This window comes from Cornus florida, unplaced genomic scaffold, assembly GCF_030987335.1.
Source record: "Cornus florida cultivar Cherokee Brave unplaced genomic scaffold, ASM3098733v1 CherokeeBrave_3.0.0_Hap2_Chr11, whole genome shotgun sequence".
Classification (NCBI taxonomy): Eukaryota; Viridiplantae; Streptophyta; class Magnoliopsida; order Cornales; family Cornaceae; genus Cornus; species Cornus florida.
The window spans coordinates 115,609,621-115,624,986 of record NW_026775581.1 but is presented as its reverse complement, the minus strand read 5'-3'; the positions used below and the strand labels follow the sequence as shown (position 1 = coordinate 115,624,986).

The following is a 15,366-nucleotide window of genomic DNA, read 5'->3' as shown; positions in this document are numbered from 1 at the left end:
TAGTCGGTACTTTGTCTGTCATAATAAGGTCCTAGGGACGAGAATGATAAACCAATTACAAATCTATCCTAAAATAATAACAGGGTTAGTATAACGAATTTTTTAGCGAAGTGAAAATTACGATAGAAAATTACGATAGAGTAAGATTTAACTAAACTCACCTATTCCGTTGTCATCCCTGAGCTGAAAACATTTAATAAAAAATAGTATAAAACAAAACAAAAGTTAGTGCAACTGTGCAAGTGCTGCTTGTTTTTGTTCGTTCTTTTTTGTGAAAATGATGATAATGATAGAGATGAGTCTGAGCTGTGCAACATCTCTTTCCAAAAGTCCAACATACTTATTGACAAAAAGAAATTCAAATAAAATCATACGTCATCATCACTCATCATACATACAAATCCCCAAACAGAAATCTAATTATTTACCACAGAATATTTATCCAAAAAACCCACTCTCTCTACTAGCGCGTTCCTTAACTCACCGATAGTCTCACAAATATAGCATTTAAGTTGATTTTTTGACCGTTTGACTATATAATCAACGGTCTATAGTAATCTACTCTGCCATTCTATGTCAAGTTTTAACCGAGATTGACATCACGCGCTCAAGTGAGAGTCGCATAAATATCCCACTTCGTTAAAGTCGCGATGTGTTCGATCCGAGCAATGATATAGTGCTACCGGTACTTTTTGGTCGAATCACTCTAAATCGAAATTACTCGACGCGTGTCATTTAAAAGGGTATTATTGTACTTTGACATGGAGTTTGGTATATCCTCGATCGAAAGCATGTTAGAGTTAAAATGACCATATTGCCCCAGACGTGGACAGCTAACATTTGTGATTATTTGTCAAAGACAGACCAATAATTTAACAGATGGTAACGCCCGACTGTTTGAGACTTTGAGCTGTAAAAGTTGGGCTTAGAGAGAGAAAGTGAGAAGAGGGAGTCTTCTCAAAATCAAGAAAATTTCAGAGTTTTCTTCTTCTTGAGTGATTGGAAAATTTTGCTGTCTTTTTGTGGGTTTGAAAGATCTGCGTAGATGGCAACGTTTGCAGGGACTACCCAGAAGTGCAAGGCATGTGAGAAGACTGTGTATTTAGTGGATCAGCTCACTGCTGATAACAAGGTCTACCACAAGGCCTGCTTTAGGTGTCACCACTGCAAGGGTACACTCAAGGTATGTATAATTATATATATACTTGTATATATATATATAGATTAGTATGTGGAAAAATTGTATGTTCTCTGATTTTGATTATAGTTTTAGAAATTATGATGTTTGGAGAATTTTGGTTTATATTCTATTTGTAGGGGATTGTAGATTGGATTTTGATGATGGGTAAGTAACGATGATTAGGGTTAATGTGATGATGACCAAAATGATCTTCACCTGCATAAGTATTGGAACATGGTTTTGATTATTTGAAGCTTACTACTACTGTTTGTTAAAATGAATGTGGTCAATTGGATCATGGCTTTTAAGGATCGGTAAAGATTTCGATGGAATTGCTGGTTTTGTATGAGATAAGCTTTTGTTATCCCAAATTTACTTTTATGGAATTGTGCTAATAAAAGTAGTTCATGAGCTAGCCATTTGAGAGATAACAATTGAGTTAAACAGAGTGGTGTATTCGAGGACTATTTTTTTTTTTTTTGGATTTTTGAAATTGTAGAGTACATACGAAGAATTTTGTGAATTTCCTTGATTGCAATTGGTAAAATGGAGTTGATATGCATGGGAGAATTTAAGCATGATACTGTCATTCCATGTCTGCCCCAAATCTAAGAGATACCACAATGTTGAGAAGAGTCATCTATTTATAGTTTAATTTAAACTTTAAAGAAATCCTGGGATTCTGATTGCTACGCTATTAATGCTCAACTTTGCTCAAAAATCTGTAGGAATTGAAAGAAACAAATGCGAAGGAAGAGAATTTGATTGTTAGAAAGATTTGCCTTGTTTATCAAGAGGTGATGGGCTTGCATTTGGAAGCCTCAGGACGCAAATAGTCATTTAGTAGAGCACTTTGGTGACATTCGTAGCTATATCTCTGCTATTACCAGAGACTTGGTTGGTTATTTTTTAGCTCAGTGAATCAGATAGTAAGGACAACAAACTAGGATTTTCATCTCTGTGTGTAAACAGGTTATTCTAATTGCCTGCAATAGATGCTTGAGATTCTGAAGAAAACTTTTAATACTTAAAAATGTTGGATTATGATTCATTATTTAGTATTGTTAGACAATATCATAGAAGAAATTTAATCTTTTCTTTTATGCATTTCTACATTTTGATCCACATATACACTTACCTTAATTTTCATATTCTTCTTTGTAGCTGAGTAATTATAGCTCCTTCGAGGGTGTGCTATATTGCAAGCCGCACTTTGATCAACTGTTTAAGAGGACAGGCAGCTTGGACAAAAGTTTTGAAGGTGTTTAGCTTTTGCTGAGTGATTCTCAGGCATATTTGATTCCTCTATTATGTATGAGATCAATAATTAATTCTTATTTTTATTTTTATTTTTTTTTTGCCTTTTAGGTGCTCCAAAAACTGTTAGAGTTGATAGATCTGCTGATCAGGTACTCGAAAGTGTAACTTGATAACCCTTTTTTTTTAGACAGAAATTATGTCTTACTTGTGAGAGATATTGCGCAGAGTCATACCAACAGCAAGGTTTCAAGTATGTTTGCTGGAACGCAAGACAAATGTGTTGCTTGCAAGAAAACTGTTTATCCAATAGAAAAGGTAAAGACTAGCACTGTTATGTTTATGGAAATGCAGCAAGAAACTTGCAATATATATATATATATATATATATATTTTTTTTTCTGTCTAAAATAATCAAGTTTTCCCTATGTCTGTCTAAATTCTTTCAAACTTTTGACGTTGGTCAAAATATTTGGGAAGATCTGATATAGTTTTTATATTATGTTCTGTATACTATTTCTTGAACATCTATTGTAGTCTAGCTCTATTGTGTCTTCATTGGTTTTTCCACTACAATTACCGTGCTAATGGCAAATTTTGTAATGCCAGTGAAATGAAAGCACGAGGACCAAGTTCACACTAGTTTGGCTCAATCGAAAACCAAAATTTAAATAAGAAAATCAGTAAAAACAAAAATAATAAATTAATAATAAATGAAAATTTGTTCCTGTGAACTGACGGATTTTGTTGGTTATGTAATAACAGATTGAACTATGATAAATGCTTAAATTATAACATTTATTTTATGAAACAATTAAGTTTTTGAAGTCCCCAAGATTCGATATATTTATTTATTATTATTCTTATAGTTTTAATGTACTCACTATATACATATATGTACAAAGTTTTGAGAAGGAAGTTGGCAATTACTGTTGTTTTTACAAAAAAACCCTATTTATAGGTTCTATAGAGTAGAATGATCTAAGCGCTAAGCATCTTTCTAATAGACTAAAAAGTTTAGTTTTTATAACAATGTTATAATTAAACTCAAATTAATGTTCTTAGGAAATTCACTAAGGACCTCCACGATTTTGACTTTTGGCACCTCATTAATAGACTGCTAAAAGTGTTCGTGATTAGAAAAGTGTTTTTCCAAATTATCTGTAGTCATCCCCTCTTTTCCCAACACATCTACCACAATGGAATGATCTTGAACTGATCACAAATATGTAGCATACCATCCTCCCCCTCCTCTTTCCTCCACCAAAAAAAAAAAAAAAATGAAAAGGTCCCCTTCTACAAAACATTTTAAGTTGGTAGGTTCATCTAAATGTTTTCATGTTCCACTGCATGCTAGCTCAATAATAATTCAACTTCCAAAATCATTTAGCTATAGAGTCTATACATGTTATGAAGCTAAAAGTCTTATGTACCATAATCATTGTTCTTTCAGGTGGCAGTAGATGGCACGTCATACCATAGGGCTTGTTTCAAGTGCTCCCATGGGGGCTGTGTGATCAGCCCATCAAACTATGTGGCCCATGAGCAGCGACTCTACTGTAGGCACCACCACTCGCAGCTCTTTAAACAGAAGGGCAACTTCAGCCAACTCGACAAGCAAGAACAAGTTTAAGGGGTGACTGAGAACGCAGCATCTAGCTCTGATGCCATGAAGCTTCATGTATCAATGGTGACATTCCGATATCACATAAATAGCAGTTTTTTTTTCAGCAAAAAGTCGGATTCATATGTCAAGTATAAAAGTTGAGATTATGGGCTGCCTTTCTTTATAGATATGTTATTTGAAGAAGAGTATTTAATAGAGGTGTTTCAGTTGCTAATTTTTCGATGAGCTTGAATGAATAATAGTTATCAGTGTTGGGTTCTATCCTTTCAATAAACCTTGTGTTTTGCTCTAAGGTCCTGTTTTGAGCTCTCAGTAGACAGTAGTTGAAGCTTAATATGGTTATATACTATTATTTGTTGTCACTTTCCTACTTTTCTTTGGTACCAATTATGCTACATTTATCATTCTAGTTTTAAAAAACCTTGCCCGTTTTATATAGAAAATTTGATAGTCAGTTGCAGAAATTGGAGAATTTGGTGAAATGGATATATAATTCCAAATTATTGTAACTGACTAATAGAAGCAACTTTTGAAGGATAGGGTTGGGGTGAAATTTGTAGTGGCAGAGGGTTTTCTTCTGTTAATTTGCCACACAAAATAAATCGATGAACAAGAATTATCTGCATTTTAGAGTCAAAAAACCGACATTGTTTATAGCCTTCATCTGTATAGCAGAAGCATCGTTCACTATCCAAATTATTGTGTCTTCCAATTCTCTGTTTTGACTCCTTGCATATTTGCTGCTTCATATATACCATTGAAAGAAACTGAGACATACTACACGATTAACACTCACTCCACAACTATTTAACCCGGAAAACCTCCTTGCTTGGAACTCTGCCTTCGTTCTTATAGTTCTGAAAGCCTCAGGTTGTATTAATGAATGAAGAGTTTGCTGCTAGTCATGTTTGGCTAACATCAAAGACTTTCATGAGTCTTGTTTGGCTAACATCAATATGTTGATGAATTTTAGAAACTGATTTTAGATAAATAATCACATTAGCTAATTATGGCAAAATTAAGAACATACCTCCTTGGGAGAGAAAGCATTCGAAGTTTCTCTCGCATGTCACTGTATTCAGTCATCTCCTGTTCACTTGTTTCTGCAAGTTAAGCTCTATGGTGTAACCTGCAAACAGCTATTGGCCGACACCTCCAAGAATAGCAGCCCATAACCATATCCTAAATAAGAAAGAAAACTATATATACGAGTGTATGTAAGCACTTAAAAATACCTGAAAACGTTTACACAATAATATAAGTATGAAACGGCTCGTGTGAACTCAGAAACATATTCCAAATGTGACCGAAAGGTAAAAATGCCTGTATGCAAGATTAGATAACAGTGTAATAACAGAAAAAAAAATTCAAATTATCGACACCAATGATTCTCAAATTACAAGTCTTTAACTTCCCATAAACACATGATAAGTTCATCAAGTAAATTACACAATAAGTTTATCAAGTTAATACACATTAAGTTCACCAAATTTGCTCAAATATTATTCGTCATCGTTACATCATAATCTTACCACAAAGTTCATTCAATACACACTCAAACACACATATACATATATATATATATATATATATATATATATATATATAAGGATTTAATTTCTCTAGGACATCATTCGATCTTCTTTCCCATTTCTCTGATTACTAGTTACCTGTAATGCAAAAATATAGTGAACTCAAGGGTGACAATTAAGTAACAGCCAATCTTACAAGAATAAATATGAGTACTGTACATAGACTCATAGACTCTATGATATTAGGTAATAAGCAGTCAGTCCAACCTAAAATTCCTATCATGATTATCATTTTAGTCAATGAAGTAATATAACAGATCACGAAATATTTAGAGAACTTTACCAATGAATATAATATATATTGGTCAGATTTAACATGAATTTTCAGCTAAACAGGTTCACAAGAAAAGCAAATGTTGCAGTATTTTTATGGAGCACATTACTAATTCATTTAGAGAACTTCAGCAATGAATTTTTCATTGATCAACATTAGTAAAATACCAGCACAATGATTATGATCTATGCTTACGAAGTATTTTGAACACACAAACAACAGATGCAGTTACTAACAGTGAACAGAACCCTCTTAACACAACAAAAGATGATCCAATACCATATATTTTGTATGACGACAGTTCCATAAAACTCTGTTTTACAAACCCACATTAGATATAATAATCACATTAAAAGATTATGTCGACAGAACATAGTTAACACCTTTTAAGAGAGAAACTCCAAAGATATCTAAAGCATCACACTGTATCTTACTTCTTTGATTTCTTCAAGAACTTTTTCAACGGCAACCTGCAAGAAAAGCAACCAATAAGCGTATGCCTAATAAGAAGAAAGCATGCCAGGCTACTTCACCCGAGTCTTCTTTTCTCTTCTTCTTTTCCTACTAAAACCAATGGCTTCATATCAAAAAGTTTGTAGACAAAACAATCACAGTGATTTGTAGACAACCACTGTTGTTTAAGGTTTTTGTAAATATATCATTCTATTTGAGATTCTTAAAGTTTTATTTTAAGTGCATGGATTTTCATTAGTGTTTTGATCTACTGAACTCGGAGTTATTTGACTATTTGCCAATTCCACTCAATTATGGCAAGAGTGAGCAAGTGATTGCATATCCATGCGATTAATAGTTAGAATAGCATTTAATCATGGATGGTGTGCGAGAAGATTAATCAATTGAAACAATTAACCAATGGAAATAACTACACTACCACAACAAACGACGGAGGGAAATATATATAATAAGAACTCGCAGCTGGATATAAAAAGTTGCTCCCCCAAAGCAGGAATTAGAAGAACTGCCTGCTGCACTGGACTGTCTACTTATAGGTGGCCATGAATTAGAACTACCTGCTGCACTGGACTGTCTTCCTTCAGGTGATCAGATGCATATATGAGGAATGCCGGATATTTTCGGCCAATCCTCACCTCTAAGCATTTCAGATTGGGACCATCAGGCAAGCATTTCAGATTGGGACAGGCTGAAATTGCCAAAGATCTAAGTGAGGTAAGGTTCTCAACATGTTCAGGCAATGCTATGAGGCCAGGACAGCTCCGCATCTCAAGTCTATGCAGCGTTTTGACATGTTGCAGCCCCTGTGGCAGACATAAAAACTTTTCACAATCCGCGATAGTCAAACTATGAAGGGTGGGGAGATGCTGCATATTGTCCGGCATGGAATCCAGACTTGGACAATTCACAACAGTTAAGTGCTCGAGGGATGCAAGACAACGCAAACTGGTTGATATAGATGACAGATTGGTGCAGTTTGTAATGGACAAATTTCGGAGGGACCTCAATCCTCGAAGCTGGTCATCTGGGAGAGCTGTTAAGACTGTGGAACTCACCAATTTCCAGGGACTCCAATGTGTGAGATTTTTCAAACCTTGTGGCAAACAAGAGAGTTTCACACATGCGAATGGTTAGTGATTTCAGAGCCGTAAGTTCACCCAAATTTGAAGGTAGTGATTGAAGCTTAGGGCATGAGATAGTTTAGAGAGATGTGAGATGAGGTTTGTTTGCAAGAAGTTTCTTGAGAGAGACGACAATCCGGGGACATTTTCAATTACGAAAACTGAAATGGAGGATGAGATTTGAGTGGACTTCAATATCGATGCATTGCAATCCTGCAACTCCAAATGCTGAAGAGACGAAAAGAATGGCATGGCCTTCAGGTTTGGACATTGCTTGATAATTAATTTGGACACCATCGAGAATGCAGATGAATTTTGGCCAACCGGACCTGACCATTCTTCCAAACTAGGAAAATCTATCAAGGCTAGTTCTGTGAGAAATTGGAATAATTGTACTCCTCTACCATACAACTCGTTGCCTATTTGCTTCACGCAATTCATTCCACTAAGAGTGAGAATCTGAACTTTTGAGAGTTTCCCAAGAGTAGGAAGGAACTGACATCTATTACACTGATTCAGATCAACCACAACCAAATGGTAAAGTTCCCCTATCCAAGCAGGAAACTTGGTTCCTGGATAGTCCCTCAGATGAAAGTGAAACCGTTTTAGATTGTAGCCAGGTTGGAGGGCTGAAATAACTTCCTCTGCCACTGCAGCATCATGCTCGTGTTGTTTTGATGGTCTTGACGAGGAAGGGCGTTTCTTTCTTCACATCTGATTCCGTCACTATCTCTTCATCAATGTCTCTCCTGTAAAGGCCCAATGATTCTAGTCTCAACTTCGATTTCAAATGTGCCATCCGTGCTTGATGTGGAGCATTTAGTCTCCCCAAGTGTTTAATATTCAACTCACCATGAAGGTCCAGTGTTCCCAGCTGAGAGATGTGTCTTCCAGGCATTTCTTCTACAACATATATTGGCAAGGTCTGAAGCTGAGATAATTTGTCGTTATGAGATGGCATCTGAGCTAGATGTACACATCCAGTTACATTGAGGTGTCTTAGCCTTTCCATGTCTGCCATAGAATTGGGCGACTCCCTGAGATTGCAGCAACCAGATAAGTTGAGCCTCTGTAAGTGCTGGAGTTTGCAGATAGTAATGGGTAATTCATTCATTTGATTGTATGAGAGGTCTAGGTACTTGAGAAACACTAAATCACCGATTGATTCGTGCACTACTCTAATGCTACAATAACTCATATCCAGTACTCACAGATACTTAATCCTTGAAAATTCGGCATAATCCCTGAGGTCTCCCCCAGACAAGAAAAGCAGAGTTTGCAAATGTTTTGCTTCAAATAAGGCATTTGGAAATGAACCGACATTAAAGAGACAGATACATGGCGAGTTTGAGCTAAGGACTCACTTTGTAGATAATGATGATCATGATTCAGCAACTTTACCTGAGCCTTCTTCTAACTTGTTCTTTTACTACTAGAAATGATTGTTTCATATCAAATTTTGTAGACAACCCATATTGCTTTAAGGTTTTCGTATATCTTGAACAAGAAATATGACTGGCAAGTTAAAGGGACCATTAAAAATATATAAATGTGTAAGGTCAAAATTATTGTTTCTTTTTTTTAATTTTTTTATTCATACAAATTTTTAGTGGCAATGACATTTCTGCAACACAGATAAAGTTATCTTTTTGTTTGAAATCCTAAAATTTTTAGTTTAAGTGCATCGATTTTCAGTAGTACTTTAGTCTACTAAATTCCGAGATTTATTAAACCAGCAATTTAATTATCACTCAACATACTTTGCCAATTACACTCATTTTTTTTATGGCAAAGGTAAGCAAGTGATTCTTATCCTTTTAAATGAACATATGGAGGAAATACCACCAGTACTCGTGATAGAAACATTGAATCATCTATGGTCTGCAAGAAGACATCAAGTTAGTTTGATTATTTAATTCACATGATTAACCAATGAAATAATAACTATAAGAAGACAAGAAACAACGGGGACAAAGTTGAACATACATGTATAACAAAAATTCACAGCTAGATCAGACGTTGCTCACCAAGTAAAAATTAAGGATTTCATACTGACGTAGAAGTGCCTGCTGCGCTAGACTGTCTGCTTTCAGGTGACCCGATGTGTTTATGAGGAATGTGGGCTATCTTCAGCCATTCCTCACTTCCCTTCTTTGTGCAACGTTCTTCAAGCTCGGGACATTCTTGAATGGACAGGTGCTGGAGTGCAGTGAGAAGTTCCAGACCATCAGGCAAGCGTTTCAGATTAGGACAGTCAGAAATTGCCAAAGATCTAAGTAAGGCAAGGCTCTCAACATGTTCAGGCAATGCCATCAAACCAGGACAGCTGCGTATCTCCAGTCTATGCAGCGTTTTGACATGTTGCAGCCCCTGTGGCAGACATGAAAACTTGGGACACGATATGATGGTCAAACTGTGAAAGGAGGGGAGGTGCCGCAGATCCTCCGGCAAGGAATCTAGTCTTTGACAAAGCATGACAGTTAAGCGCTCAAGGGATGCAAGACAACGCAAACTGGGCAGTAGAGATGACAGATTGGTACAGTTAGCAATGGACAAAATTCTAAGTGAACTCAATCCCCGAATCTGGTCATCTGGGAGAGCTGTTAGACTGTGGAATTCACCAATTTCCAGGGACTCCAAAGCTGTGAGGTTTTCCAAACCTTGGGGCAAACAAGAGAGTTTGTCACACCAGCGAATGGTTAGTGATTTCAAAGCAGTAAGGTTACCCAACTCTGAAGGTAGTGATTGAAGATTGGGGCAAGAGAAAATTTCAAGGGATGTGAGACTAGATTTGTTTGCAAGCAGTTTTCCTGAGAGAGACAACAATCCAGGGACTTCTTCAATTATGAAAACTGAAATGGAGTTTGAGATTTCAGTGGAATCCAATAACGATGCACTGCAATCCCGCAACTCCAAATGTTGAAGAGAAGGAAAGGATGGCATGGCCTTCAGGTTTGGACATCCGTTGATAATTAATTTGGACACCCTCAAGAATGGTGGACTTGACCATTCTTCCAAACTAGGAAAATCTATCAAGACTAGTTGTTTGAGTGAACGAAAAAAATATCCTTCTTCACCATAAAACTCTTTGCCTATTCGCTTCACGCATTTCATTCCACGAAGAGTGAGAATCTTAAGACTCCAAAGTTTTCCAAGGGTAGGAAGAAACTGACATCTATTACACTGGCTCAGATCAACCTTAATCAAGCATCGATGTTCCACTATCCAAGCAGGAAACTTGGTTCCTGGATACTCCCTCAGAAGAAACCGTTTTAGATTGTAGTGAGGTTTGAAGGCTGAAATAACTTCTTCTGCCACTGCAGCATCATGCTCATGTTGTTCTAATGGTCTTGACGAGGAAGAGCGTTTTTTGTTCAGGAGACTAGCGACATCTGATTCCGTCAGGCTCTCGTCATCAATGTCTCTCCAATAAAGGCCCAACAATTCTAGGTTTCGCTTCTGCCCTAATTTTGCCAGCCATGCTTGATCTGGAGCATCTAGTCTCCCTAAATGTTTAATTTTCAACTCACCATGAAGGTCCAGACTTCCCAGCTGAGAGATGCTTCTTTCATGTGTGTTCTCTACAACATATATTGGCAAGGTCTGAAGCTTATATAATTTGGAAATGTAAGATGGCATCCGCGCCAGTTGTAGACATCCAGTTATATTGAGATGTCTTAGGCTTGTCATGTTTCCCATTAAATTGGGCAACTCTGTGAGATAGAAGCAACCAGATAAGTCTAGCGTTTGCATACGCTGGAGGTTGCAGATAGAATCCGGTAATACAATGATATGATTGTATGAGAGGTCAAGGTACTTGAGGAACACTAAATCACCGATTGATTGGTGCAGTACTGTAATGCCACAGTGACTCAAGTCCAGTACGCGCAGGTACTTAAATCTTGAAAATTGGGCATTATCCCTGAGGTCTCCCCCAGACAAGAAAAGCAGAGTTTGCAAATGTTTTGCTTGGAATAAGGCATTTGGAAACGAATTGATATGAAAAGAGACGGATACATGGCGAATTAGAGCTAAGTACTCACTTTGACGTAGATGAAGATGAGTATGCTCAAGAATCATAAATTCATTTGCTCCAATAGATCGTGCAAGATCATGGAGGAGGTCATGCATCTTCAACTCTGTTATGTTGCTTCTGCAATCATCATTATCACTTTTCTTGACAACTTCAAAGAAAGACGTCCAAAACAAATCATTGAAGTTCCCATTACCAATGTCCTCAGGTCTTCTACTCAGCTGTGCTGGAGCATATGTCTTTGATGGCAAAAACTCTTCCGCCATCCAAAGATGTATTAACTTTTCCTTCTTGATGTGGTAACTTTTGGGGAATATTGAGCAGAAAGCAAAGCATCGTTTCAGATGCAAAGGCAAATGATTGTAACTCAATCTTAGTGCAGGTAAAATTCCAGTCTGGGAATCCCCAATAGAATTCCAAAGTTCACTACTTTTCATGTACAACCACTCCCTTTCCTCTCTCTTGAAGTGCAATACGCTTCCAAGAGTCTTAGCAGCTAAAGGAACACCTCCACATTTCTTGACAATTTCTTTACCAATTGGCAACAGGTTCGAATGCCTCTCCTCATCGCTGGGATTAGAAAAAGCCCCTTTGTTGAAGATAACCCAACAGTCATCTTCACCCAACCCCTTCAAATGGTGTAAGGAAGTAGTACCCATGATTGAAGCCACCTTTTCACTGCGGGTGGTGACTATGACTGTGCTCCCTTCCCACCCCTTACTAGCAAAGTTCTTAGCATCTCCCATTTATTACAATCTTCATTCCAAACATCGTCTAGCACCATTAAATACCTCTTCCCGCTTAATATATCCAGCAAATGACACTGGAGGGCATCCATATGCATGGCTGAGATCTCACACTTATTCTTGGTTCCTGACTCAATAGCTTCTTTCATGATTTTTCCCACCTCAAAATCTTCAGATACACAAACCCACATTTTCAAGTCAAAGTGTTCACTTACTTTCTTATCATTGTACACTAGTTGAGCTAGCGTGGTCTTGCCTAATCCACCCATCCCAACTATTGGTATCACCGAGACATGATGATTTGCTGTAGTATCTGCTGCTTTACATGCATTGATCAATACTTGTACAATCTTCTCTTTTTCCTCCTGCCTTCCACGAACTTCTGATTCGCTAACAATAGAACCAGTCCTCTCTCTCCCAAATGATGCTATTTCTCGTTTCCTACCAACAGTATGGCTCAGCCCCTTCAACCGATACTCATATGCAGAATTGGCCAGCTTGTCTATTTCCAGGACCAAATTATTCAACTCACGTGCATACTCGGTCTGCTGCACCATTGAAGGGCGCAACTCTGATAGAGTAAGGTCGTCCAACAATCCCTCAGCATGATACACTGTATCTTTCACTGTTGACAACCAAACTACCATAACCTCGTCAGTTACATGTCGGTCAATTATATCTTCAACAACTGTTTTAATAATCGGTAATCTATTCCGTAGATTTTGAACATTCTTCTTGAGATCATGAAGTTCACCAAACAATCCCATGCCAGTTTCTGCTAATCTTTCAAGGATCACCCGCAAAAGCGGAGATAGAAATATCTCTGCCATTTTTTTTTCTTCTTAATTTCTGGACAAAGAAAGTTTTCTGCGACTGAGTTTGTATCACCTCTCCAAAGCGAAGATAGAATGTTTTGACTCTTTGACAAGTTATGGGAAGTTTGCATGTTACAACATGAAGAAAAAATAATAATAGTAATTATTTGGACGCGTTAACTACCATATACTCCAAAAGCTTAACCTATTAGAGAGGGTGCAACTTTAATATTTATATATATCCTTCAACACGCCTCCTCACGTGTTGCCTTCTTTTTGGTTCAACACGTGTTTTTTTAATTTTTTATTAGGGTGATGGTGAGGTTTGAACTTGAGACATTTGGCTCTGATACCATGTTAACTACCATCTACTCCAAAAGCTTAAGCTATTAGAGAGGGTGCAACTTTAATATTTATATATATCCTTCAAGATATCCTTCAAGAGGACGAACTAAAACCCTTTCTAGAGGGGTACAACGTTTGGTGCACAGAAGCAATAGAGATCACTCAACTAGTTGTGTGTAGTCCACTGTCAGGTGACTCTGACTCGTGTCCTTATTTTGATTGTAGGGCTTCTTGGAAGGAGCTGAGTCTCATAGCTAATGTTTTTGTCGATTTTGCCTTTTTCTTTAGATGATTAGGAATCTTTTACATTTCAACAGATGAATGGCTACCATGGTTTGGAGAAATATTGTGTTTCCATTGATTTGTACTATTTGATAGTGCCTTTATTTTGATACTAGAGGGCTTCCTAGAAGCTGCAATAGGCCTCAGGTTTCTTTGTCTTGGTTACCATGAAGGATCTAGGCTTTGGGTTTTTGTCTTCTTTCCCTTAATCCCTCATTTTCTTGGTCATCTCTCTTTTTCGTTGGTCATGGCCTCCGTTTCCTTTTAGTTTTTCAAACAATGGGATGTGAACCAGACAAGCATTCTATCTTGTTGGGGCAGCGGAAGCTAGATGGAAGCATAATTTTCAAAGCTGTCTGTGAGATGGACAGCTCAAATGGAGAGAAAAAAAAAAAAAAAAGGACGGACCCATGAGGCCTATATTTTCCTATATTACGGCACAAAGATGTGACATTTAGGTGTCCAAATTGCTACATTGAATGATAATGAGGACTGGAACAAATAATTGCGTTGGAAATAGTATAGGAGATGATGCATGTTGTGCTCTAATAATTGGTTGCAATGATATATTAAAAAGTAAAGCCAAAGGTTTTACTTACCTCCACAGCATTACCATTGCTTCTTCAACCTGGATCCTTTTAGGTGGACTATCATGTACTAGATGGTTGGACTAAATGTCCATTAGAAGCTTCTGATTGCCAATCGCCACCAGAATCATGGATTTCATCGATCTTCCCATACATTGTAGGGTTTTAAATCAAATACCTATCATATTGGGGGCATTTAACAGAGTCATTCCAAATTGGTCTCCATTTTATATGACCATACCACCTCCAAACTCACTCTCCAATACCAAAAGCTTTCAAGTAAATCAAGTGCTTTATTGTGCATCTCATTTAGTCATATCATCAAACACTTCATGTGTCATCCAAAGAACCTCTTTTTCAAACCCAAACAGATAATGTTGTCAGACAAATCAAGCAAACGTATTTCTAAATCATATCTTAGCTCAATACACATCTGTCAGTGGATCTCTTACACTAACCATCAAAACCTGTGCTATAAGATTCCAACGGAACGGAACCTCGTGATTGAAACCAATTCCTGAAAGACAAGTACACCAACTTTGCTTCTACCCGCCATTCTGCAGTAATTTGTTAATTCGAGACTTTGGAAACCTTTTAAATTGTAATTTTATGGAACCCCAGTGAAGGAAGATACATTTATTGTTAACGAGTTGAAGCACATTTGGGATGTTCTTATAATGTTAAAAGCACATTTGGGATGCTCTTATAATGTTAAAAGACTTTTTAAATAATAGAGGGGTTATGAAAGTGTTTGCAGTAAAACAGAGTTAAAGTATTTGGTGACATATTCTATAAAATATATTTTTATACTTGTAGCATTTTTAAATTTGTTCGTAATAAAGTTATTAAAAATATTTTTATTACTAATTTATTATATTACCCTTATACTAAACATATATTAATTCCTTATATTAAATATTATAAAATTTCAGTTTAATAATTTATAAAGATCAATTTGTATTTTTAAATACACACCTTATTTCAAGGGTAAAGGGCAATAAACCCCCCTGAACTTTCAAACAGAAGCACAAAA

General features: G+C 36.8%; 2 protein-coding genes across 2 annotated transcripts; one reads left to right on the top strand and one right to left on the bottom strand.

Moving 5' to 3' along the window:
- The first annotated feature begins 872 nt into the window (after nt 1-872).
- LOC132284416 (LIM domain-containing protein WLIM1-like) lies at nt 873-4,356 on the top strand. The gene is made up of 5 exons (XM_059786533.1): nt 873-1,183; nt 2,345-2,441; nt 2,549-2,589; nt 2,666-2,755; nt 3,891-4,356. The coding sequence occupies exons 1-5, from the start codon at nt 1,046-1,048 to the stop codon at nt 4,068-4,070; spliced, it is 546 nt and encodes a 181-aa protein (XP_059642516.1). The 5' UTR covers nt 873-1,045; the 3' UTR covers nt 4,071-4,356.
- A 219-nt stretch (nt 4,357-4,575) lies between these two features.
- Nucleotides 4,576-12,368, bottom strand: LOC132284415 (putative disease resistance protein RGA1). Its single transcript, XM_059786532.1, has 2 exons — nt 6,365-12,368; nt 4,576-5,734 (listed from the first exon to the last, which is right to left on the bottom strand). Exon 1 carries the CDS (start codon nt 12,302-12,304, stop codon nt 9,572-9,574), a length of 2,733 nt encoding a protein of 910 aa, XP_059642515.1. The 5' UTR covers nt 12,305-12,368; the 3' UTR covers nt 4,576-5,734; nt 6,365-9,571.
- Between the last annotated feature and the right edge of the window lie 2,998 nt (nt 12,369-15,366).

What these genes read in the sequence shown, in the direction of transcription:
- LOC132284416 (XM_059786533.1), top strand. Translation starts at nt 1,046, where the DNA reads ATGGCAACGTTTGCAGGGACTACCCAGAAGTGCAAGGCATGTGAGAAG. An exon ending in ACTGCAAGGGTACACTCAAG is followed by an intron (nt 1,184 to 2,344) that starts GTATGTATAATT and finishes TCTTCTTTGTAG; the next exon opens with CTGAGTAATTATAGCTCCTT. An exon ending in CTGTTTATCCAATAGAAAAG is followed by an intron (nt 2,756 to 3,890) that starts GTAAAGACTAGC and finishes TTGTTCTTTCAG; the next exon opens with GTGGCAGTAGATGGCACGTC.
- LOC132284415 (XM_059786532.1), bottom strand. Translation starts at nt 12,304, where the DNA reads ATGGGAGATGCTAAGAACTTTGCTAGTAAGGGGTGGGAAGGGAGCACA.